A 26,294-nucleotide genomic window follows, 5' to 3' on the forward strand; every position below is an offset into this window, starting at 1 on the left:
GGCAATCCCAGGGTAAACAGACAGAAGTGTAAACAGAAACGCTGGGTCATTCAGGTGACTATCCTAAAGCTGCAGACAGTCCTGTAAGAAAAGGGAGACACGTACCCCCTCCACTTCGTCAACTCCGATGATGGGAGGCCGACCATTAACACACCCACAAGTAACGAACTTGTGCCATTTTAACTTGATTTGGCCCAATGCTCCTCACTGTTTGGTCAGCTGGGGCTTTTCTTTTTGTTTGTTAATTTTGAATTTAATTCTTTTGCTGTTACATATGCTGAGAAATGATCTTTTTCATCCCATTGCCCTGAGCATCCTTGGAGGTCCCCCCCTCCACCTCCCACTGCACCCGAGAGGGGAGGAGTGGAGTATTGTTTTGTTTTGTTCCTAAACTCTGCAAATAATAGAAGAAATGATATTGTTTGCATTGGGTGCACCTGCTTCCCTAAACCGGGGTGAGGCGGTTTGTTGTTTTTTTTTTTCCTCTCCACCCCCACTCTCCTTTTATCTCCTGTGCCTGCTTTGTTGTTTGGTGGGAATGTAAGTGACTCCTGCTTTCTTAGGGAACTTCCTATCCCAGGGAATTCAGAGAGTCTCCCCAGGGGCGCCCTGAGGCCGTATTGTTTTATTCCCCACCCCCACCCCACTCCCATTCCACAAGAACCACATAAACATGCACCCAGACGTAGAAGATGTTTGTATAAAGGAGCAAAAGAAACGCAGTCCCAAAAAGGTTTCCTGCCTGTGTGCTGTGTGTGTGTGAGTGTGTTTTTACACACATATGTGCACGTTACAAAAAAAAAAAAAAAAGGAAACCTGTATGGTTTTCTACAGGCATTCTCTTTAATCTTGAATACAACAGAATTAAATACAGGATTTTCTTCTCCTGCTTCCTTTGTTTTTCTCCAAGTTACAAGATAGCCCCAGGTGATCAGCAGCTCCTCCTCTTTGTCCCATGACCTTCTATCCCCAGGACACATCTCTGCCCCTAGTTGGGGGGTCAGTGGACAGTGCCTATCACAAAGCTCACGGTGGGTGCAGGGAGAAAGGCACTCAGCCCAGCTAGTTCTATTTGTGAGTCTCTGGGTAATGGAGAACATACCCTGCTTCGCCTGTGTACCCCCAGCCTCTGGCAAAGAGCCTCACACATAGAACATTCTCAGTAAATATTTGCAGAATGAATGTTGCATGATGTGACTTTGGGCAAGCCACTTCACAGCTCTGGCTCTGGTTTCCTCTTCCATAAAGAAGACGGTATTCTTGCCTGAAAAATCCCATGGACCGAGGAACCTGGCAGGCTACATACAGTCCAAAGGGCTGCAGAGTCGGACACAACTGAGTGACAGGGCACACACTCACATATAAGATGGTCGATGTCTCGAATTTTTTCTAATGCTATTGTGATTCTCTCTAAAATGGATTTGGCTTTATCTCTTTATAATACTTAGGATTAGATGGGTGTAACAGAAAAAAAATGTTAAGTAGTGTCTTAGATAAGAAATTCTCCTCTCATGTAAAAGAAGTCCAAAGGTGGGCTGTTTGGGGCTCCAAGATGTCACTGGAGACTCAGGCTGCCATCTTTCTGTCTTGTCATCCTCAGTCCAAGAGAGATGCTGTGGTCAGTGGCCTCTATGTCCTCCTTCTAGATGAGCAGGAGGAGAAAGTGTGGGAAGACCAAGGGCCCCCTTCGCAGCCAGCCCCAGTGAACCAATGTCCTAGAAATCTCACTCACCATTCTGCTTAAATCTCATTGGCCAGAATTGAGTCACATGGCCAACCCTACTTGCAAGGAAGTACATACATTCTTTCAGCTGGACACAATATTGCCCCAGATAAACACCAGGGTTATATTACTAAGGAAGAAAAGGAGAATGGACATTGGTGTCAAGTAGCAATCTTGCTACCTTATTCAACATTGTTTGGCCTGATTTCATCCTGAAGTAGCTGTTCCACTTTTAAACTACCTCCCCCTATGTTTTTGAGATCTTCAAGGTTTCCCAAATCCTGATGACATTTTCACTAGTCCTTGAAAAAATGAGCAAGAGAATTCGTATTTTTCAAATGCTAAATTTATAATTAAATGTATTTGGCTAAAAGGACTACCCTTTATTTGGTGATTATTTTCATTTTTTTCTCTCACATGAAAACCGGCTTTCTTTCATGAAATGTTGCATATGGAAGAAGATAGTTTGTTTTTACTTTGAAAAGTAGAGATTTTGAACTCTGTCAGTGACCTGAGTTTTTGTAAATTGGTTTTTTTATACTGAAGTGTAATTGATTTAGAATGTTGTGTTAATCACTGCTGTATGGCAAAGTGAATCAGTTTTACATATGTGTATATATATTTTATATTCTCTTCCATTATGATTTATCTCAGGATATTGAATATAGCCCCCTCAGCTATATGCTGGACCTTGTTGTTCACCCATTCTATGTATAATATTTTGCATCTATAACCCCTAACTCCCAGTCCACCCTCCCCCACCCCCTCTCCCCTGATAACCACAAGCCTGTTCTCTGTGTCCATGACTCTGTTTCTGTTTTACAGATAGGTTCATTTGTGTCGTATTTTAGATTCCACATATGAGTGATATCATATGGTGTTTGTCTTTCTCTTTCTGACTTACTTCACTTAGTGTGATAATCTCCAGGTCTGTCCATATGGCTGCTGCTGCTGCTGCTGCTAAGTCGCTTCAGTCGTGTCCGACTCTGTGCAACCCCATAGACGGCAGCCCATGAGGCTCCCCCGTCCCTGGGATTCTCCAGGCAAGAACACTGGAGTGGGTTGCCATTTCCTTCTCCAATGCATGAAAGTGAAAAGTGAAAGTGAAGTCACTCAGTTGTGTCCGACTCTTAGTGACCCCATGGACTGCAGTCTACCAGGCTCCTCCGTCCATGGGGTTTTTCAGGCAAGAGTCCTGGAGTGGGGTTCCATTGCCTTCTCTGCCATATGGCTGCAAATGGCATTATTTCATTATTTTTTATGGATGAGTATGAAAATTGGTTTTGTAAATAATGAAAGTTTAGTTCTCTCCCCAGACTTCCTCATCTAAGGACAGAGGGTTGAGAACAGTAGACTAGAAACACTTTAGGTAGGACCGTCTGTACCCCATCAATAATAGTACAGAAGTGGAGAACAGGGGCATAGTTCATTCAAGAGGGACATAAGGGACTTCCCTGATGGTTCAGTGGTTGGGACTCCGAGCTCTCAAGGCAGGGGGCCAGGGTTGGATCCCTGGTAGGAGAACTGGATCCTGCATGGTGCAGCTAGGACCTAGTGCAGCCAAATAAATTTGAAAAAAAAGAAAAGAAAAAGAGGAACATAAACCTTCACAAATCATTTTCTTCATTTTTTGTAATTGAAGTACGGATGGTTTAAAACATTGAGTCAGTTTCACGTGTACAGCACAGTGATTCAGTCATACATATATTTTTTTCTGATTAATATATGCACACTACTATATATAAAATAGATAACCAGTTAGGACCTACTACATAGCACAGGTAACTCTACTCAATATTTTGTAATAACCTATAAGGAAAAAGAATCTGAAAAAGAATCTAAACCTTCTCAGCTCTCGATATCAAGGCAACCTTGTAAGAGGGAGGCCCTCAGTATATAGAAACCAGAGTCTGGTTCCTGAACTCTGCCTGCCAGAGTTCAAATACCACCCCCAGAATGTACCAGCTGAGTAATATTAAACAAGTTACTTAACCTCTTGATGACCAACTTTTTTAATCTATAAAATGAGAATAATAATCGAATCTCTCTTAAAGAAATTTTTCTGAGAATTAAATTAGAAAATACATGGAAAGAGCTTAGCATGCACCTAATACATAGGACAGAGTTCAAAAATGCCACCTATTACCATAGGATGTGATTCACCTGTGAAGAACTAAAAACCCAAAATTATTAATGGCTTGAACACAGAAATGTTTGTCTTTCATGCAATACAAGTCCAGAGGCAGCCAGTCCGGAGCACAACTGGAGTAGCAGTTCCTCGTACACCAGGGGCCAGCTCTTTCTTTTTGCTCCACCATCCTCAGCTTGTTACGTACTTGTAAAAAGTGTGCATATGCTCCAGCCATCACATACACACTCAAGAGGAAAAAAAGACAGAAGGTTGCACCTCTATCTTTACTCTCAAAACTCCTGCACAGCACTTCTGATTATAATACCTTGAGCCAAGTTTAGTCCTCTGATGACACCTAGCTAAAGTGGGGGTTTCAGATGCGGGGCATGGCGGTCCTGCGTACAAATTGAGATCCCGTTAATTAAAAAAGGAGAGAATGAGGGACTTACTTGGTGGTCCAGGAGTTAAGAATCTGCCTTCCAATGCAGGAGATGTAGGTTTCGTCCCTGGTCAGGGAACTAAGATTCCACATGCCTCAGGGCAACTAAGCCCATGTGCTATAGCTAGAAAAAGCCTGCACGCCACAGTGAAGACCCAGCACTGCAAAAAAAAAGAAAAAAAAACAAGAGAGAGAATGGATCGTGCAGTGGGCGAGCCGTCATCTTTGCCTCGGATATAGTTGCCATTGATGTTGTCACTGTTATTACAGAAGACAGGACTTTGGGGGTGGGTGGGAGCCAGAGATTCTGAGAGTCACCACCATCACAGGTGATGAATGAGACTACAGAAGCGATAAGAATCCTGATAGAGTGACAGGAACAGATGTCCCAGAATCTACTAGGACCAGTTACATCCATGGACCTCCAGGTTTCCAACAACCCCTCCCCCCACCCCGGCCCAAATCTGATTCAGTAGATTGGGATCAGTCCAGATAATCTCTATTTTTAACAAGCACCTCAGGTGACTGAAGCAGCTGGCCCACGTCCCAGTTTGTTTCATGCATGGGTTACTTCTCTGCTGAAAGTACTGATGGATTTCTGCCTCTATAGAGGTATAACGTTATGTCAGACCCTGTGCCATGGGAAAGGGGAGGGGAGTGATGATTATAGAAGAATTTGACAACCCTTTTACCCACCTCAACATTCACTTAGAGAGCCAGTGTTTTAACTGAATTAAATATACATATGCATTATGTTATTTAACTTCAAAACAACTTGACCTAACCAAATGGCTCTGTCTGTCTGATATATAATTATCTTTATTAATATGGATATACTTATCTCTATTAATATGAAGACGTGTTTCCTTCACAGCCATTGACTGCCTCATGTCTAGAAACCACGTGGTTGGAGATGGGGAGGAGGGGAAGCTTCAAAGCCCCAGGTCAGCAACCAGAATTCATCGTGGAAGGGAACCAAGGTCCATATCGACAGAAAAATAGAAGTCAGTTCAACCTGCAGGAAAGACCTTGATGCTGGGAAAGACTGAGAGCAGGAGGAGAAGGGGGTGACAGAGGATGAGATGGTTGGATGGCATCATCAGCTTAATGGATGTAAGTTTGAGCAAACTCCGGGAAATAGTGAAGGACAGGGAACCTAGCGTGCTACAGTCCGTGGGGTCGCAAAGAGTCGGGCATGACTGAGTAATTGAACAACAACAACAGGAAATATCATTGAAAATCAATGTTGACAATGAGGACCAGCCCAGTCTCTTTGACTGCTGGTCTGAGTCTGCTGTTCTTACCCCAGCTTTCTGGGTGAAGGAGTAAACGCCTAAGGCTGCCACCTGCTTGGCTGCACTCTGACCTGCTTCACAGGCAACCTTCCTTCAGGGACTGGCCTCTCCCTTCTTGTCTGAGTATTTTGCCCCAAGCCCCACATCACTCTCCTCTCATCTTCCTAGAGCAGTAATTACCGATGTTAGCTGCATACTTTTGAATCACCTGGAGGATTTTTTAAATACTACTGCTACCTCTGTCATTTTCTACTGAACTGGTCTGTGTGTGGGTGGGCCATTGAGAGTTTCTCAATCGCCCCTTGTGACTCTCCCAAAGTTGAGGCCCACTGTCCTAGAGCATGGTTAATAGGAGGTTACCATGTGTTCCCTGGGGGCTCAGGAGTGAAAAATCCACCTGCAATGTAGAAGCTGCAGGAGACACAGGTTCAATTCCTGAGTGGGAAAATCCCCTGGAGGAGGAAATGGTAACCCGCTCCAGTATTCTTGCCTGGAGAATCTCATGGACAGTGGAGCTTGGCAGACTACAGTCCTTGGGGTCGCAAGAGTCAGACACAACTGAAGCGACTTAGCACTGTGTATTCTGATTTTTACTGAAGTTCGGAAGGCACAATAATGGCAAAAGGTAAAAAAGCAACTTCAAAATCTATTATAAATACTTGTGTGCTTTAAAAAAACAAAAGCAAAACAAACAACACTTCGTCTGTCCTCCCTCTTGGGAAATTCTTCCCGGCTGGAGAGAGCTTAACACTGGCTACAGCTTCATTTCATCTCTGCAGGCCCCTTACCACCACCCTCAAGTCCTTTTTCCTCCCAGCTCTAGCACCGTGTGTCCAGTTCTGGAATTTCTGTATACGAATTTCTGCCACAGTATAAATGGTATCACCAAAACCACAGCGGTGAGTTACTGTGAGGTTTGAAATGTCCCAGGTGAGCTGCTGCATCTGGTCAGCTGGGGATCAAGGAACCAGCTGTGCCATCCAGTACTTCCACCTGGGGGTGATGTAATGGTCCAGCTAAAATACAAAGAGGAATTATCTGCCAGGATAATCTAGAACTGCCAGGATTACAGCCGGGATTACAGGTTGTAATCCTGTGTTCAAAAATGGTGCTTGCAAGTATTTTCTTGACCTTATTATAGTTATTTCTAACAGAGATATGTACATCGATTTTTTTTTTAAGTTTTTTATTTCTTGTGACCATTAAGCTCTAAGTAATAGAAAGAATGGAGGAAGGAAGAAAAGAAAGATGGATGGGACAGAAGAAAGGAAATAAGGACAGAAAATTCTGTATTGAATTATTACAATTATTAGTGCTATACACTTAATCAAATAATATTTTGATAAATTTATTATTAAAAGCAAAAGGCTATTGAATATACATCCCCTCCTAATAAAGTAACTAGGACGTCCCCCCCAATCAGTTCATGTATAAATCAATGAACATTGCCAAAAATCACATTCTGATGATCTACCATCAAAACCATCAAAATTATTAGTAAAGCTCTAGTTGCTAACAATTTAGGTCAGTCTTCATTTTGATGAAAGCAAAACACTGTGACACATCTAGTTTTCAAAAATATTTCTTTCATAGTGATGAGCTCTCTTCCCAATTTCTGAAAAATAAACTAAAAAAAGATCTATCAAGCCTTATTAAAGGAGCTATTAACTACACCAATTTCTCTTCTACCTAGAGGGACCTAATAAAATTACAAGACACTTGCTCCTTGGAAGAAAATTTGACAAACCTAGACAGCATATTAAAAAGCAGAGATATTACTTTACTGACAAAGGTCCACATAGTCAAAGCTATGGTTTTTCAAGCAGTCACGTATGGATGTGAGAGTTGGCCCAGAAAGAAGGTTGAACACTGAAGAACTGTGGTGATGGAGAAGAGTCTTGAGAGTCCCTGGGACTGCAAGGAGATCAAATCAGTCAATCAGGAAATCAACACTGAATATTCATTGGAAGGACTGATGCTGAAGCCGAGGCTCCAATACTTTGGCCACCTGATGTGAAAAGCTGATTTATTAGTGCTCTGGTGCTAGCAGAGATTGAGGAAAGGGGAGAAGGAGGCAGCAGAGGTTGAGATGGTGGGATGACACCACCAACTCAATTGACATGAGTTTGAGCACACTCTGGCAGATGGTGAAGGACAGGGGAGCCTGTTGTGCTGCTGTCCACAGGGTATCAAAGAGTTGGACACAACTTAGGGACTGAAGAACAACAATGAGGGATGAGTAGTGGGATGAAAAGGGATGAAAAGGACTACTTAGATGTCATGATGCTAAAAGGAAAAGAAAGCCATTTTAGCATCCACATTTTTTACCAATGCCTTGCATTTACCCCACTCTTGGGCTCAGTCTTGGACAGTATTTTAAGACAAGGCCATTATATCATTCATTGGAATCATTCCCACCATCCCTTCAATATTTCTAAATTCAGGTGATGTGAACTGGAACCAAAACACCCTATTTTATAGTCTATGTTTCAGAAGCAAAACAAACCAAAAATATGTGTAAGACAGGTAGAAACAGAAAGCCAGCAGTGACTTTATAGCTCCTGAATTATCACGAAGGGAGACTTCTCAGAAACCAAGTTTGAAAGTCGTCCCTTTGGTGTCATGTAAGTTTCTGTGTCCAAAGATTTGGGATGAGTGAGGAGTATGGTTTTCTTTCATAAAGTTGGAGAAAGCCCACAATGAGCATAGAGGAGAGAAGATTGAACTCATAAGTCAAGAATTGTATACATGTGATGTTTTAGTATTTGGAGATTGATGCTTATAAAACAGCTGTATCCATGCCACTGTCCCTCTTGGAAAGTATTAGAAATCCTAGTCTATTTCCTATTTGAAGCTCTTTTACAACATCCAGGCAATTAGCCTCTGCTTCATTGTCCTCTGTGCCAGGGAGCTCATCTTCTCTCAAAGAATCTATTCCACTTTCAGACTTCTGAACTCAATAGAAAGTATCACAGGAGAACCCCTACAAAACTGAAATCAATCAATTGATACATTGAGTTTGTGTGTTTCAAAAATAATGGACTTCCGATCTGAAATCCTAGCTGTGCTGCTTAATAATTGGATGACTTTGGACAAGAGATTTCATCTTGCAAAATCTCACTTTTCTCATCTGTTTACAGAGATAATAAGGCTGGCCTTGCAGAGTAATCACTCTAAAAATACTGATGTATGAAAAGCCCCTAGTTCAGAGCCTGGCATATTGCCAGCACTAAAGAAAGAATTGTTCTCGTTCGACCAATTCCTGTGCCTTCTAACTGTTGCATCATCCAGCTCACATTTCTCATGCTGTTTCTGGAGATAGGGGAACACTTGTACAGATAAATGATTCTGCCACAGTGTAGATAAATGATTCTGCAGTAAACCCCCAGCCCACATGGACCAGCAGCCTAAGCCTTTTCAAAAAGAATGGGGATGCGGAAGTCATGCTTCATTCATTGTGGGCTCTTAAATCACCAAGAGAGAACAAGAGCCGATGCTTTTCCTTTTAAAAAGTGCTTTGAATAACCATGTTAATCATTTCTCTTAAAATTTTGCCCTGTAATAACATTAAACTCACTAGTTTACAGGCTTCTCTGGTAGCTCCACTGGTAAAGAATCTGCCTGCAATAGAGGAGACTTGGATTCAGTCCCTGGGTTAGGAAGATGCCCTGGAGAAGGAAACAGCTACCCACCCCAGTATTCTGGCCTGGAGAATTCCATGGACTGTATAGTCCATGGGGTTGCAAAGAGTTGGATATGATTGAGTGACTTTCACTTTCACTAGTTTATAGTATAGAAAATTCATCATCTCTTTAAAAAGATCCAGTCTCCTAGAATCTCTTCGTGAAGTGAAAACACTTCACTGCTCCCTCAAAGCACCAGCTATGGCCAGCCTGTGCATAAGCTCTTTCCATTGCCTGGGGTCTCATTCCCTTGACTACATGTGCGCTTCTCCACTGAGAAAGGAACAACTAAGAAATCATTTTTTTAATACTAACTGCCATCAACCATGTCCCGTCAAATCTCTTTGTTTTCCCTCTTTTGTTGGAGAATAATAACTAATTTTTAATTTTTATTTTATATAAGGGTATAGTTGATATACAATGTTGTGTTAATTTCAAGTGTACAGTCAAGTGGTTCAGTTATATATACATATACCCATTCTGTTTCAGATTCTTTTCCCATATAGATTATTATAGAATGCTGAGTATAGTTCCCTGTGCTATACAGTAGGTCCTTGTTGTTTATCTATTTTACATCTAGTAGTGTGTATATGTCATTCCCAAATTTCTAATTTATCCTCTAAACTTTTCCCTTTGGTAACCGTAAGTTTGTATGACTCAGGGAACCCCTGAGTCATACAGCAAATTACCATTGGCTATCTGTACCACATCTGCCTTATTCCTCTGTTGATGGGCATTTAGGTTGCTTTCTCTTCCTTTCGCTTTCTCTTAATTATATAGTGGACAGGGCAAAGAACTTTCTGGTCTCTTTCCATAAATGAAGTTCAGTTCATTTTAAAATGCCAGTCTCCTTCCCCATTTCAAACTCATCCCCATTCAGCTCCCATCATCTGCTCAAATGTGGGAAAGCAGGGGGTGGGGCTTGTGGAAGCAAGGAAGGCACTGTCTGCCCTTCAGCTCCGCTTCCTCCTCCAGCACCTTGGAAGGTGGGAATGGGGGTTCATGTTCCAGGAAGGTTCTGGTTCTTAGAATTCCTCCACCCCTTACACTCCCGAGGTTGACTGCTCTGGTGTTGAGAGAAGACAGCTCCTCATACAGGTCAGGGGGAGGGGCAGGTGCCCATATTCTCTTTCTGGTTCTATCTGATGCCAGAGTGATTCCTCCAAATGGATGATGTGTATGGCATTTAGGGATTGATGGTCCGCTTCACCCCACTCCCCTCCATTTTCAAGAACCCCACACCATGCAGAAGGAGGTATGTCTATCTACCTTCAGCCCAGACAGTGGTCCGAGCCCCAAGCCCACTTTCTGTGAATCCTGTAGCCTTATTTAGCCACTGCAATCCCTCATGAAACCTTTCAACTCACCTACATTCACGGGGAGGGGAGAGAAAAGCCTCACTAGGCTAGCTCTTCACAAAGGCAATCATTTTCTTTCTCATGCCCTATCCATCTTCTTATGTAAGCTGGGATGGGGTAAGTTCGGGGGCTGTTGTTGAATATGGCAGGGATAATTTGACTTCCTATAAAACCCTGATGGAGATATCTGGACCCAAGTGGGTTTTGGTTCTTAAGAGTGTGTGATATTTACTGCTTCTGTGCTCTCAGTAAGAAAACTACACCCAAAATCCTTGCAGCATTCATTGGTTTGTAGCAACCATTGCTATTTGATGGTCAGAATCAAGGTCAAGGGTGAAGGTCGCCTTACCATCACAACCCTACATTGTCTCTGCCCATGTGAGGATGTGGGTCTCCACCTGAGAACCACCAGCCCCCAGCTTTCATAAAACTCACTCTTTACATACTCAAAATATGAGTAAAATAGTTTACCTATTATTTCTCCAGCCCCCAACTTACCCCAGACTCTGACAGTTTCAGTTCAGTTCAGTTCAGTTCAGTTGCTCAGTCGTGTCTGACTCTTTGCGACCCCATGAATCGCAGCACGCCAGGCCTCCCTGTCCATCACCAACTCCCAGAGTTCACTCAGAGTCGCATCCATCGAGTCGGTGATGCCATCCAGCCATCTCATCCTCGGTCGTCCCCTTCTCCTCCTGCCCCCAATCCCTCCCAGCATCAAAGTCTTTTCCAATGAGTCAACTCTTCACATGAGGTGGCCAAAGTACTGGAGTTTCAGCTTCAGCATCATTCCTTCCAAAGAAATCCCAGGGCTGATCTCCTTCAGAATGGACTGGTTGGATCTCCTTGCAGTCCAAGGGACTCTCAAGAGTCTTCTCCAACACCACAGTTCAAAAGCATCAATTCTTCAGCGCTCAGCCTTCTTCACAGTCCAACTCTCACATCCATACATGACTACTGGAAAAACCATAGCCTTGACTAGACGGACCTTAGTCGGCAAAGTTCTCTCTCTGCTTTTCAATATGCTATCTAGGTTGCTCATAACTTTTTTTCCAAGGAGTAAGCGCCTTTTAATTTCATGGCTGCAATCACCATCTGCAGTACTTTTGGAGCCAAAAAAAATAAAGTCTGACACTGTTTCCACTGTTTCCCCATCTATTCCCCATGAAGTGATGGGACCGGATGCCGTGATCTTCGTTTTCTGAATGTTGAGCTTTAAGTCAACTTTTTCACTCTCCTCTTTTACTTTCATCAAGAGGCTTTATAGTTCCTCTTCACTTTCTGCCATAAGGGTGGTGTCATCTGCATATCTGAGGTTATTGATATTTCTCCCAGCAATCTTGATTCCAGCTTGTGTTTATTCCAGTCTAGCATTTCTCATGATGTACTCTGCATATAAGTTAAATAAGCAGGGTGACAATATGCAGCCTTGACGTCCTCCTTTTCCTATTTGGAACCAGTCTGTTGTTCCATGTCCAGTTAGTTCTAACTGTTGCTTCCTGGCCTGCATACAGATTTCTCAAGAGGCAGGTCAGGTGGTCTGGTATTCCCTTCTCTTGAAGAATTTTCCACACTTTATTGTGATCCACACAGTCAAAGGCTTTGGCATAATCAATAAAGCAGAAATAGATGTTTTTCTGGAACTCTTGCTTTTTCCATGATCCAGCGGATGTTGGCAATTTGATCTCTGGTTCTTCTGCCTTTTCTAAAACCAGCCTGAACATCAGGAAGTTCACGGTTCACATATTGCTGAAGACTGGCTTGGAGAATTTTGAGCATTACTTTACTAGCATGTGAGATGAGTGCAATTGTGCGGTAGTTTGAGCATTCTTTAGCATTGCCTTTCTTTGAGATTGGAATGAAAACTGACCTTTTCCAGTCCTGTGGCCACTGCTGAGTTTTCCAAATTTGCTGGCATATTGAGGGCAGCACTTTCACAGCATCATCTTTCAGGATTTGAAACAGCTCAACTGGAATTCCATCACCTCCACTAGCTTTGTTCATAGTGATGCTTTCTAAGGCCCACTTGACTCCACATTCCAGGATGTCTGGCTCTAGATGAGTGATCCCACCGTCGTAATTATCTGGGTTGTGAAGATCCTTTTTGTACAGTTCTTCTATGTATTCTTGCCACCTCTTCTTAATATCTTCTGCTTCTATTAGGTCCATACCATTTCTGTCCTTTATCGAGCCCATCTTTGTATGAAATGTTCCCTTGGTAGCTCTAATTTTCTTGAAGAGATCTCTAGTCTTTCCCATTCTGTTCTTTTCCTATATTTCTTTTCATTGATCACTGAAGAAGGCTTTCTTATCTCTTCTTGCTATTCTTTGGAACTCTGCATTCAGATGCTTATATCTTTCCTTTTCTCCTTGGCTTTTCGCTTCTCTTCTTTTCACAGCTATTTCTAAGGCCTCCCCAGGCAGCCATTTTGCTTTTTTGCATTTCTTTTCCTTGGGGATGGTCTTGATCCCTGTCTCCTGTACAATGTCATGAACCTCATTCCATAGTTCATCAGGCACTCTATCTATCAGATCTAGGCCCTTAAATCTATTTCTCACTTCCACTGTATAATCATAAGGGATTTGATTCAGGTCGTACCTGAATGGTCTAGCGGTTTTCCCTGTTTTCTTCAACTTCAGTCTGAATTTGTTTAGTTCCTTTAACTTTATCACATTTAGTCTAAACATTGCATCTGTGTTGTTCTTCAGTGAATCCTCAATGGATGTAGTCTGTTCACATAAGAGAATTTCTTTTTATCCATTTCTATAAACAGAAGTGGTGTTCCTCCACCCCCCCAAAAAAAAGTTGGACAAAAAGCTGGCAAGATCAAAACTGCTGAGATCCCTTGCAGAGAAAAGGGCACCTTCCTACACTGTTGTTACAAATGTAAATTGGTACAGCTACTACAGAGAATGGTGTGCAGGTTCCTTGAGAAACTAAAAATAGAGTTACCATATGACCCAGCAATCCCACTCCTAAGCATATATCTGGGGAAAACCATAATTTGAAAGGATGCATGCACCCTGATGTTCACTGAAGCACTATTTACAATAGTCAGGACAGGGAAGCAATGGAAATGACCATCAGTGGAGGAATGGATAAAGAAGGTGTGGTGTGTGTGTGTATATATATATATATATATATTAATGAAATATTACTCAGCCATAAAAGGGAACAAAATAGGGCCATTTATAGACATGTGGATGGACCTAGAGAATGTCACACAGAGTAAAGTAAATCAGAAAGAAAAAATATATATAATATTGTTTATATGTGGAATCTAGGAAAAGTGTGGAGATGAACTTATTCACAAAGCATAAATAGAGTTACAGATGTAGAGAACAAACTTAAGGTTACCAAGGTGGATGGGAAAGGTGGAATTAATTGAGAGATTGAGACTGACATATCTATGCTGCTATATATAAAATAGATAACAGATGAGTATCTCCTGTATAGCACAGGGAGCCCTACTCAATGCTGTGTTAGTGGCTTAGTCAGGTCTGACTCTTTGTGACCCCATGGCCCATAGCCCACCAGGTTACTTCCTCAGTCCATGGAATTCTCCAGGCAAGAATGTTGGAGTGGGTAGCCATTTCCTTCTCCAGGGAATCTCCTGACTCAGGGATCGCACTCAGATCTCTTGCATTGCAAGTGGATTCTTTACTGTCTGAGCCACCAGGGAAGCCCAGAAACTAACAGGAAAACAAGAAACTAACTCAACATTGTAAAGCAAAGATTTGTTGTTGTTTAATCACTAAATCATGTCCAACTCCTTTGTGACCCCATGGACTGTAGCCTACCACACTCCTCTGTCCATGGGATTTTCCAAGCAAGAATACTGGAGTGGGTTGCTGTTTCCTTCTCCAGGAGATCTTCCCAACCCTGGGATCGAACCTGTGTCCCTTTCATTGCCTGCACTAGCAGATGGATTCTTTACCACTGAGCCATTATATGCCAATAAAAATTAATTTTAAAAAAAAATGCTGAGATCCCTTAACTGGAGAGAAGATGAAGGTAAAGATGAATTAAGAACTAAATGTTTTTAGGAGGAAGTGCAGGGTCTTTTTTAAAAAGTTAATTTTTATTGAGTGCTTAGTATGTGCCAGACATTGTTTTAAGCACTTTATGTATATATTAAATACCATTTGTAAAACACAAGAAACATGTAAGTTACAATTATACTCCCATTATACAGATGAAGAAACTGAGTCACAGAGTGTTTAAACAAGAGTCAAACAGGGATCTGAAGAACAGGCTTCTGGCTCCCTTTGTATCCTGTGATAACTCAATGTGGCGGTTAAGAGCCAATGTGGCAGTCAAGAGTTGGCTCTTGACTGCCACATTGAGTTATCACAGGATACAAAGTGATGGGGTTGGGAAATGGGACAGCTAGCTGTCTTTGCCAGTGTGATCCAGGAAGTCCCCTCTGAGCACTGACACAGGGCTATGACCAGAACAAGAAGGAGCCATCCATCAAGACCCACAAGAACTTACCAGGGAGGAGGAACAGAAGGGTCCAAGGCCCCAGGGAGGAGAAAGTTATTTGCTCCGGGCAACAGGCAGGGGCCAAGAGTAAGACAAAGAGTGGCATGGACACAAGTGGAGGGGCAGACTGGCCAGATAAGGGTAGGGTCTTTCATGGGGAAAAGGTGACCAATGTCCCTCCATCCTCACTAAGCACATACCAGAAAGAAAATAGACTGGAAGAACGTATGAGTTAGACTGTTTTTAAGGCAGAATTGTACAATACTGAATGGAAAATACTGAAGTGAAACATAACATCCACTTCTCTGGTAGGTTTATACATAAATGATCAAGTTGGGGAATGAGGGGGGTTAAAGAGGTATCGGCCTCTGTTTTGTTTCACTTCGTCAGTTCAGTTCAGTTGCCGAGTCATGTCCAACCCTTTGCGACCCCATGAATCGCAGGACACCAGGCCTCCCTGTCCATCACCAACTCCCGGAGTCCACCCAAACCCATGTCCATTGAGTCAATGATGCCATCCAACTATCTCATCCTTTGTTGTCCCCTTCTCCTCCTGCCCTCAATCTTTCTCAGCATCAGGGTCTTTTTCAGTGAGTCAGCTCTTCGCATTAGGTGGCCAAAGTATTGGAGTTTCAGCTTCAACATCAGTCCTTCCAATGAACACCCAGGACTGATCTCCTTTAGGATGGACTGGTTGGATCTCCTTGCAGTCCAGGGGACTCTCAAGAGTCTTCTCCAGCACCACAGTTCAAAAGCATCAATTCTTCGGCGCTCAGCCTTCTTCACAGTCCAACTCTCACATCCTTACATGACCACAGGAATAACCATAGCCTTGACTAGACGGACCTTTGTTGGCAAAGTAATGTCTCTGCTTTTCAATATTCTGTCTAGGTTGGTCATAACTTTTCTTCCAAGGAGTAAGTGTCTTTTAATTTTATGGCTGCAATCACCATCTGCAGTGATTTTGGAGCCCAGAAAAATAAAGTCAGTCACTGTTTCCACTGTTTCCCCATCTATTTCCCATGAAGTGATGGGACCGGATGCCATGATCTTCGTTTTCTGAACGTTGAGCTTTAAGCCAACTTTTTCACTCTCCTCTTTCACTTTCATCAAGAGGCTCTTTAGTTCTTCTTCACTTTCTGCCGTAAGGGTGGTGTCATCTGCATATCTGAGGTTATTGATATTTCTCCCAGCAATCTTGATTCCAGCTTGTGCTTCTTCCAGAACAGTGTTTCTCATGATGTACTCTGCATATAAGTTAAATAAGCAGGGTGACAATATACAGCCTTGACGTCCTCCTTTTCCTATTTGGAACCAGTCTGTTGTTCCATGTCCAGTTCTAACTGTTGCTTCCTGACCTGCATACAGGTTTCTCAAGAGGCAGGTCAGGTGGTCTGGTATGCCCATCTCTTTCAGAATTTTCCACAGTTTATTGTGATCCACACAGTCAAAGGCTTTGGCATAGTCAATAAAGCAGAAATACATGTTTTTTTCTGGAACTCTCTTGCTTTTTCCATGATCCAGCGGATGTTGGCAATTTGATCTCTGGTTCCTCTGCCTTTTCTAAAATCAGCTTGAAGATCTGGAAGTTCGTGGTTCATGTATTGCTGAAGCCTGGCTTGGAGAATTTTAAGCATTACTTTACTAGCACATGAGATGAATGCAATTGAATAAAGAGGGGGATAGGATTCACTCATTCACTCAACAAATATTTATTAAGTGCCTTCAATTTGCCAGGAGCTGCTTCAGAACTGTAGAAGTGAACAAACCAGGGAAAACAGACAGTAAACAGACAACCGATGAAATATACATTCTGTCGGATAATCCTAAGTACTATGGAGAAAAACAAAGAGGAAAAGGAGGTGAGGAGAGGCAGGAGCGGGGATAAGGGAGTTGAGTGGCGGGGGACGATGTTTCAAATAGGGTCCTAAGGGAAGACTGCTAGGGGAAGGCGACCTTTGAGCGGAGCCCCAAGTAAATGACAGATTACAGGCAGATGAGCTGATAGCGGGGGAAGAACATTCCAGGGAAAGGGAAAAGCCAGTGCAAAGGCCTGGAGGTGAGCACATACCTTGTGTGTTCTAGCAACAGGGTGCAGTGTGGCTGCGGCAGAGTGATGGAGGGGCAGGCGGTAGGAAATGAGGTCAAAGAGGATGATTAAGGGCTCAGATATGTCCTTCTTTAATTTTATGATTCAACTCCGCATGCATGAAACATTCCTATACACCAGAAACAAAAATAAATCACGCCCCAGGGGAGAGATTACCACCAAGGATAAAAAATAAAAAAAGTAGCTACAGAAAATTTTCAGTCATCAACTCTCTCAGGGGTATCAGCCAGTCTCTCTCTGCTTATCATGGTGTTTTCAAGTCTCTTCTCCAACTCAGGTTTGATCCCTGGTCAGGAAACTAAGATCCCATGAGCTGCAGAGCAACTAAGCTAACACACCACAACTAGAGAGTCTGTGTGGCAACTAAGACCTGACACAGAACAAATAAATAAAAAATTTTCAAAGAAGAGTGTCTTCCAAATCAAGCCACAGACCACCTGGCAACTGCCTATGAATGAGTAAGGGTTTTTCCAGATCAAGCTCAGTCTCTTCACCCTTCTTGAATATATATCAAAACCCAACACAAAGCAATTAATGAAAAATATGAACATAATCATAAATAAGATGGGAAATTTTACAACATAACTCTAAAGAAGCACAAAATCACAGGCTATTAGCACCAAATCCAGAAACCTACTGAGTTTCCCAAGACCCATCTCTCCACTGTTGCTTGCCTCGGGTGGAAGGGGGCGGGGCGGGGGGGGGTTAGGTATGAGGGGGAAGACAGTTCTGATGCAGATGTATGTCAATACCTGAAGAAAGTTCAGAAAGAAAGACCTGAGTGTCTCCTTCCTTCGCTGCTTTCGCCCCTCTCCCTGTCCCCACCCCAGGGCTGACACTGAAGCATCTGAGTGACAAGGCCTGCAGCTCATCAAGATGAAGGCAGGCATTCTATTTCAAGGTGAGGTTCAAAACAACCTGCTCTCTGCAAGGACTTCTTTCTTCTTGAAATCAGATGGCACCTCTGAGGACTTCAGTGTGCTGAGTCACCAGCCTGCTACATGCCCGCTGTTTCATTGAAGGCCACCAGGCTGAAACCCCATCTTCCTCTTCGCTCAGGTGAACACAAGGACCAAGATGAGAGAGCATCTTCAGAAGTTCCTGCGAAAGGTCCAGACAGAACAAAAATGATTTATGTTTCTCTTATATTTAAATTTTTTAAATTATTTTAAAATATTTATTTATTTATTTTGGCTGCCTTGTGTCTTGTGTCTTTGTTGTGGTTGGAGGGTGTTTCTCCTATTTAAAAAAATTTTTTATTTATTATTTATTTATTTAGGCTGCCCTGGGTCTTTGTTGCAGCTGGAGAGCATTTTTCTTATTTTTAAAAAATTTTTAAATTTTATTTGTCTACCCTGGGTCTTTGTTGTGGCTGGAGGGCATTTCTCTTATTTTTTTAATTATTTAAAAATTTTTTATTTATTTAGGCTGCACTGAGGCTTGTTGTGGCTGGAGGGCTTCTCTTGCAGTGGAATATGGGCTTTCTAGCTGTGGTGCACAGGCTTAGTTGCCCTGAAGTATGTAGGATCTTAGTTTCCCAACCAGGGATTGAACCCATGTCCTCTGCTTTGCAAGGCAAATTCTCAATCACTGAACCACCAGGGAAGTCCTCAGTTTCTCTCTGTAAGGAAATAAGACAACCTAGAAATAATTTTTAAAAACTCTGCCCATTAACTTTACATAAAACTACCTGAAGCTGCCTAATTACTGCACTTTTTAATTTGTTAGGCAAGTATTTATCCATTAAGCATATCCTTGGCTGTGCATGGCAAAGATACTAGAAAATTTTAGCTTGCATAGAGGCTTTCAGATTAGAGTCCTAGGAGCTGAGAGTTGACTGCTACACTGGCAGACAGATTTCAGTGAATTCATTACTGACTTACCTAAATGGGGCAATTTCACATAAAAATCTAGAATTGGAGATGCGCTTGGAAATTTGAAAGATCTGGCAACACTGGACCAAAATTCCTTCATAGACACAATGGGTGTGACCCTTCAGACTGAAAGTCTCACTGACTGATGACCCATGCATCCTCCCATAGCGCCTGTCCCTAGGAAATATATGCCTGGGACTTCCATCTAATCCAACCAGTTTATAGGACAGATGGAGAAAGCAGGGTCCAGAGAATTTTAAATGACTCACCTCAGGGCACTGGGATAAAAGCAGAGCAGGACAAAAGCAAAGCAGGACCCAGAATTCGGGTCCCCTTCCCATGACATCCCCCTTCCCTGGAGCTCCAGTCGTGAAAGAAATTGGGTCACATTTGAAGCAGTATCTCAAATGCTATTAGCTCTGAAGTTATTTTAATTATAAATCATCAGTGCAATCTAATGAAGGCATCAAAGCTGATACTGGTACCAGAAGGGCTATGAAGAAGTATAACTAGGTGATATAACATTTTCTGAGAGATTTAAAATATAAGTAATCTATATTTAAAATATTTTTTTGTGAGTAACAGAGTGGGACAAAGAAAAGCTGAATAAAATACATTCTAATTACACTATATTGAATAAATCAGAAATGATACATCCCGGATTTTTTCTTTCTAAATCTACAAGTTATTTAGGTTAAGAGGTTTTTCTTATACAAGAATTCTGCCCACCTATCTTTCATATCATTAATTCATGGTTATATATATATATAGAAGACAATGGGTAATTATTGAGGCCTTCCAAATTCTTTATGACAAGTGATATTATTTTCTCCATAAGGTACATTTACAGGCCATCTAAAACTGTTTTGGCTGCATGGATAGAAGTGTTATAAACATATATAAAATTAAAATATGCTGGCACTAATGACTCTGATGTTAATTTTTTTCATACTCCATCAACTCAGAATAGAAATGAGTTTTCCTACATTGATTTTTCTATGTCCGCTTCCCAGGTGGCGCGAGTGGTTAAGTGCTCACCTGCCAATGCTGGAGACAAAAAAGAGACATGGGTTCGATCCCTGGGTCAGGAAGATCTTCTGGAGGAGGGCATGGCAACCCACTCCAGTATTTTTGCCTGGAGACTCATGGACAGAGGAGACTGGCAAGCTATGGTCCATAGGGTCACAAAGAGCTGGACACAATTGAGGTGACTGAGCATGAAAGAACAATTCATCATCGTAACCCCATACTGTTTTCCAGGTAACTCAGACTCCATCGCCACAATTTCCAGACACTCGTCACCTTGAAGAGGTTGAAAAAGAAACCAAAATCTTTCTTTCTTTCTTTAATTGGCTGCTGCTTACAGGCTCTTAGTTCTTTGACCAGGACCCCTGGCAGTGAAAGCACCAAGTCTTAACCACTGGACCTCCAGGGAATGCCCAACCAAAATATTTCTTTGGAAAACTATGTAATCTTGAAAATGACTCATATTGAAAATATGAGTCATCTTGAAAATGACCCCCTTATATCCCCCCTCAAAAAAAGAAAAAAGTCGTAACCAGATGGTGACATGGGGACCATAGACATGAAGCAGAACGAGCCCCACATTTACAGTTTCACAGAGCTTCCAGCAGAGCCAATAAAATGAGAGGCTTTACTTATCTCACTAGCAGCCATCAAACCTGGGTGCCAGAGAGCGCATCTAAGACCGTCTAAGCACAATGCTGTTCAGTAATGCTGTAATGCCGTTTGAAATCCCAGTTGCTAAAATTAAACTGACACTTGGCAGAAATCATCATAACACTTTCCATCGCAGCCATCATGGCAGGCAGAAAGAGTGTCTGCATGGCACAGGCAGTGCTCAGAACAGAACCATGCCTCACGGGAGGCACCGATGTCTGAGGCCACACAGAGAAGGGTTGAGTGGGAGCTAGCATTTGAAAATCCCAATCAGAAAAATGCCACAGTCGCCATCCTTTTCCCTCATAGGGACCCAGAAGTCACTGCTCGAATTCAAAGTACATTCTTCACTTTGCCTTTTTTTTTTTTTTTTTTCTGGCTGTTCTGGGTCTTTGTTGTTTTGTGCAGGCTTTCTCTAGTTGCAGTGAGCTGGGTTACTCTGGTTTCTGTGTGAGGGCTTCTCAGTGAGGTGGCTTCTCTTCTTGCAGAGCACAGGCTCTACAGCGTGGGCTCAGTAGTTGCAGTACACAGGCTCAGTTGTCCCAAGGTATATGGGATCTTAGTTCCCCGACCAGGGATTGAACCCATGTCCCCTGCATTGGCAGGCGAATTCTTAACCACTGGACCACCAGGGAAGTCCTGTCTTCATTTCTTAATCAGAGGAGGGAGGTGTGGGTCTACTTCATCTGCTAGAGTGGGTTTTCTCCTTCTCCTCTCCACCACTCTCAGGATCAAAGTAACTCCTTCCCAGCTAGGAGATTCCTTAATTGGCAGAAGGACGACTTTTAAGGCCATGGGAAGGCACTCTTCTCCCCAGGGAGCCCAGATGACTGCCTCTGTTCTGGCAGCGTTTCCATTCTAACCTAAAGCATGTGTCTGCCTCCACACTACCCAGTGCATGAGTCAAAGGCAACTAAAGGGTTAACAGATTCCTTGGAAAGAAGACAAGGAAAGACTCCAGAGCCCTGCAGGTGCGGAATTACAGCCTGCCACCACTCACCAGATTCCTGGGCTCTGAGTTAGCAAGGTTTGGCTTTTCTTGTTTTGCCATTTAAAAAAAAAAAAAAAAACAGAAGAAATTAAATATTCTGTTCTTCCAGTATAGAACTGAGCATGCAGCAAACGTCCTCAGTAAATATCTGTTGAACAGTCAACACTATTTTATAAGATTTCAGAGTTTTCTCCCACCCTGCAACTCCCAACCAGGATTTGAAGTTTCTAGTCCATAGATGATCACTTTAGGGCCCGATTATCTGACATAACAGCTAGAACACTATATCCTCTTATGGGAGCCACACCAAAGCTCTACGTCATAATGAAGTCACCTTATCCAAAATCACAAAGACCAAGAATAATGAAATAATTAAACAGAAAAAAACTGATGACCAGGCAAAATGAAAATTTTTCTCTCAGTCAACAGAGAGAAAGGCTAAAGTAGGTAAGACATATACAGGAGAAGAGTTTGTTCTTTTTTATTTAGTCACAACACATCAGTACAACAGAGGTCAAGGAGGTCAAACCCAGTTCAGTGGAGGTCATTTTAACTATACCTGCTAAAGGAATAGACCTGTAAAATGATGCTTTTATAGCTCAAATCAAATTAAATAAACCAAATAGAAGCCAGCGAAGATGTTTTAAGTTATCTCAACAACCACATTTCCATGCGCCAAAAAGAGGAACACAACATAAACATTCCCAGTGAAAAGAAAACATGGCAGCTCCAGGAATTAGGTTATGAATTTAACAGGTTCCACTGGACTATTCCATTGACCACTTGCACACCATGATCACTTATCCATGTTAACATCTGTGAACTTGAGATCTGTGAAATTAAAAATTCATTGCATTGCTTGAGACTGATAAATGCAGACATATTCTATGCAACTGCCGTCCGTCCCTTCCCTACCAACTCCAAACCCAGACCTCTCCTAGCCAAGCCAGAACTGTGAATCCTGGCAGACGACAGTGACTGGTCATTCAGATTCAGGGCCCCTAATGGTTTGTACATTCACCTCACTGCTGTAGGAGGCAGAGAATTAGCTAGTCTTTCTTGGATAAAGCTGATCATCTGATTTGTCAACGCTTTATTCAGAAATATAAAATTCAATACAGCCCACCCCCCAAAGAATATCATTTATACAATACCTTACTTGTCAAAATATTAACAAAATAGCATCATGTTAACATTGAGCACAGTGGTTTGAAAAATTAACTCTAAAAAGAGACTGTAACTATACAAGGAGAAGAACAGACCCAAAATACTAAATGTTAAAATCCCCAAAACTTTGGGACAAAAATGGTTTCTTAGACAGATTAACAAAGTAAATTAGGCACAGTACAAACCTATCACCAATTTGTGGGTTTATACTCACTATTTCAATTTAATGTTTGGAACAAAATTTAACAACTAGTTTTTAAACTGCTAATACACGACATGATTTTTAAAAAAAAAAAAAAACATTAAAAAAGAAAAAGTAAACCAACAAACCTTTCGTCTTTCAACAAAGTTTATCTGAAAGTGTACCTTTTTCCTTTTTATTTTACCGATGACTTTAAGGTGATGTTGGCAACAGCCCAGCTCAGCTGGGAATTTAAGCTTTCCCCTCCCTCATTCTACAGCATCAGTTCTTTAAAAAGCTCCAATCTCCGTCCCCCAAGGTCTATAGGGTTTGCCAAGGTTTGCTGCCTGCGTGGGTGCCGAAGGGCTCAGTGCATTGGGAGACAGTAAGTGAAAGGAGCCGAAAGAGAAGGGGAAGGCCGACAGGGAGGCCACGGAGGAGAGCAGCGGTGGAGAGAGTTTGGAGGCGGAGGTGACCACCGGGAGCATCGGTCCAAGGCCGCCGCTAGGGGGCGCTCGCAAAGCGGGCGCCTCCGGATGTGCTGTGGCCAACCTGCCCTGGTGGTGGGATTCCGTGGGTGAGGCCGAGGTGCCAGTGTTCCCGTGGGTGCTCTGGGGCAGCAGCAGGGGGTGCGCGACGTGCGGGTGATGTCCGAAGGCGCTCCCCCAGGGAATGTGTCCAAGGCCTGCGTGGGCGCCGCTCGCCGCTTCCCGCTGGGAGGCATAGTTGTTCAGATGTGAGACCAGGCGAACTCGAAGAGGGTCCGAGGCATCCAGTCCTTCAATGATGCTCAGGTAACGGGCGACTTCGGCCAGGCACTCCCGAAACCCCAAACTCCGATAGTCCATGGCAAGGGCGTGCGCGTCAAAATAGCCTGAGGAAACGAACAAAAGAAAAACCTCAGAGCTTCGCTCATTTCCCTCATTTCTTCGATCCCAAAGGCAGCCCTTCCTGGCAAATAGCTACATCCTTTAAGGAGAAAAAAAAAAAAAAAGCATTCACGGGCTCTTCTTAAAGTCCAAATATTTGGGAGTCGACCAAAATCTTTGCATTAATCAACATAAGAAGTATGTGTTTGCTAATGCAAGTTCAAAGTCCAATCAGAAACTGCCAAGCAGAAACTGGAATTATACCCTACCGGCAGATGAAACTGTTCATTCCTTTAATGTTTTCCCTCAACAACAACAAAAAACACTTCAAGGACAGAAAAACCACAGAGTAGTGAAATTCATTAGACACACAGATGTAAGTTATCATCACGGAGCTTCTAGGCACTTGGTCCAGAGTAGAGCATTTTCCGGCTGGAGACAGACACACAGACCTCGGTCCCCCACCTTCCTTGGGGTTTTCTCTACTTCATCACAACAGGTTTCTTTCCTCAAGAGTCATGTGCCAGGTTATTCTTTAAGAATCTTGTATATGAAATTAAGACCATATATTTAAAAAAAGAAAAAGAAAGGCTTTTTCTCCAAAAGGTTAATAAAAAAAAATGTGGTTTGAGCTACCAGACCAGAGCTGTCACAACTTTAGCTGTCACACATAATAGGTATTTTCCAAAAGAAGGGGCATACGCTTAATTTGCAGAGGGCTGGGGTGATGAATTCACTGGAGAAAACCTATGTGCACGTGAAAGCACACCGAGAGGCAACCCCCCACACAACACACCATTCTCTCTCCACCCCCAGGGCACACAGTAAAAATAAAGCAGCGACTGCACCAATCCTAGCCGTCGGGAGCTGATCACTCTGCCCCCAGACACTCAGACGCCCCACCAGACTAGAGACGTACCTTTCCCTCCTGCAGTGTGTAGCATTTTCAGGTGATCTACCGTCATCTGCAGGATCTCGGCTTTTTCTAGTTTGGCAGATCCCTAGAGAAGGAAACAACAACAACAAAAACCTGATTTGGCACCTACTGCCTTTGGGGAACAACTTGAAATATATACGCATAGATGTGCTCTGCAAATCATAAAAGCACAGACAACAGCAAAATAAATTATCTTCGCAAAACATGTTGGAATCTGGACGAATTTATTTCCTTCTCACAAACGCGGTTATTTTCCAAGGCACGGGTGAGGTTCAGATTAACCAGCCGAAGGATTCTGAAGGCGTGGATAGCTACACCGAGAGAGCTACCTACTTTCTTCATTACCTGCTTCTCAAAAGCACTGGGTACCAGCCTCCTCAGCTCAGACAAACTGTTATTGATCCGGTCGCGTCGGCGCTTCTCAATAATCTGGAGAAAGCAGACAAAACAACGGGAGACATTTCCATTACGACTGTAAATTCTAAAGTGAAGAAAGGTGGTTCTTCCCGTTAATTAATAAAACAAACAGCCCCCCCCCCCAAAAAAAAAGGGTGCACTGTAAAGAAACTCACGCCTCTCCGTCTTTTCCTGGCCAAGATCTGTGAAGATGTAGTTGGGGACATGGACCCTAAAGCTGAACTCAAGTTCCTAAATTAAGAGGGGGGGGGGACAGGAATCGCCGTTAAGCAGAGGAGGTGATCTGAGAGGTCGCCCCCACGCCCTACCCGTACTCAGATTTTTTAGGCAACTTGGGCTTGAAAGCACCTCCGGGTCATTCACCCGGGGCGGAGGCCTGCCGGAGATGCACAGAGGTCAGTGCAGGGCGCCGGCGTGCCCCGGGCCCTCGTGCGCTGTCACCGAGGCCAGCCGACGCTAGCCTCCCGCCGCCAACTCACCCATTCTCATCCGCACTCTCCTTTTCCACCTCGATGGTCTCGTCCAGCTCGCTATCCGAGGAGCTGTACTCAGGGTGGGCTCGCTTCATGCTGGCTGAGCGGGGAATCTGGGGGAGGGTCGGCGCGGCGGGCAGGGAGGAGTTAACTGCAGCGGCGCCTCTCCGCGCTCGACTGCTCGCGTTCCGCACACACTGGTCCGGCTCACGCTCTGCCTCCGGTTAAAACTCAACCATCCCTTTCCCACGCTGCGCCCCTTCCCAGGGCCCTGGGGAGGGCGGGGGAGTGGAGGGGGCGGACGAGGGGGCGGAGGGGCGGGGCGGTGGCTCCCGGGCAACAGCCTTCCCTCGGCCAATCCGGCTTCTCGCTCCTCTGATTGGCAGCCTCTCAGGAGAGGGGCGGGGGCGAGGCCGAGGCCGAGGGCGAACCCCAGGCCCGCCCTTCCCGCCCGCCCCTGCCCGGCGGCGGTGTGTCGGCTCC

The 26,294-nt window shown here is 43.4% G+C and overlaps 1 protein-coding gene across 1 annotated transcript; it reads right to left on the reverse strand.

The window, feature by feature from the left end:
* Nucleotides 1-22,224: 22,224 nt before the first annotated feature.
* HEY1 (hes related family bHLH transcription factor with YRPW motif 1) lies at nucleotides 22,225-26,074 on the reverse strand. The gene is made up of 5 exons (XM_040261991.1): nucleotides 25,818-26,074; nucleotides 25,494-25,569; nucleotides 25,267-25,350; nucleotides 24,904-24,985; nucleotides 22,225-23,989 (listed from the first exon to the last, which is right to left on the reverse strand). Exons 1-5 carry the CDS (start codon nucleotides 25,904-25,906, stop codon nucleotides 23,406-23,408), a joined length of 915 nt encoding a protein of 304 aa, XP_040117925.1. The 5' UTR covers nucleotides 25,907-26,074; the 3' UTR covers nucleotides 22,225-23,405.
* Between the last annotated feature and the right edge of the window lie 220 nt (nucleotides 26,075-26,294).

The sequence above is a fragment of the Oryx dammah genome, unplaced genomic scaffold, assembly GCF_014754425.2.
Source record: "Oryx dammah isolate SB20612 unplaced genomic scaffold, SCBI_Odam_1.1 HiC_scaffold_19, whole genome shotgun sequence".
Taxonomy (NCBI): domain Eukaryota; kingdom Metazoa; phylum Chordata; class Mammalia; order Artiodactyla; family Bovidae; genus Oryx; species Oryx dammah.

Coding starts and splice junctions, on each gene's coding strand:
- HEY1 (XM_040261991.1), bottom strand. CDS start 25,906: ATGAAGCGAGCCCACCCTGAGTACAGCTCCTCGGATAGCGAGCTGGAC. Junction 25,570..25,817: donor GAGAGTGCGGATGAGAATGG/GTGAGTTGGCGG, acceptor CTCTTAATTTAG/GAACTTGAGTTCAGCTTTAG. Junction 24,986..25,266: donor CCAGTGCTTTTGAGAAGCAG/GTAATGAAGAAA, acceptor TTCCTTCTCTAG/GGATCTGCCAAACTAGAAAA.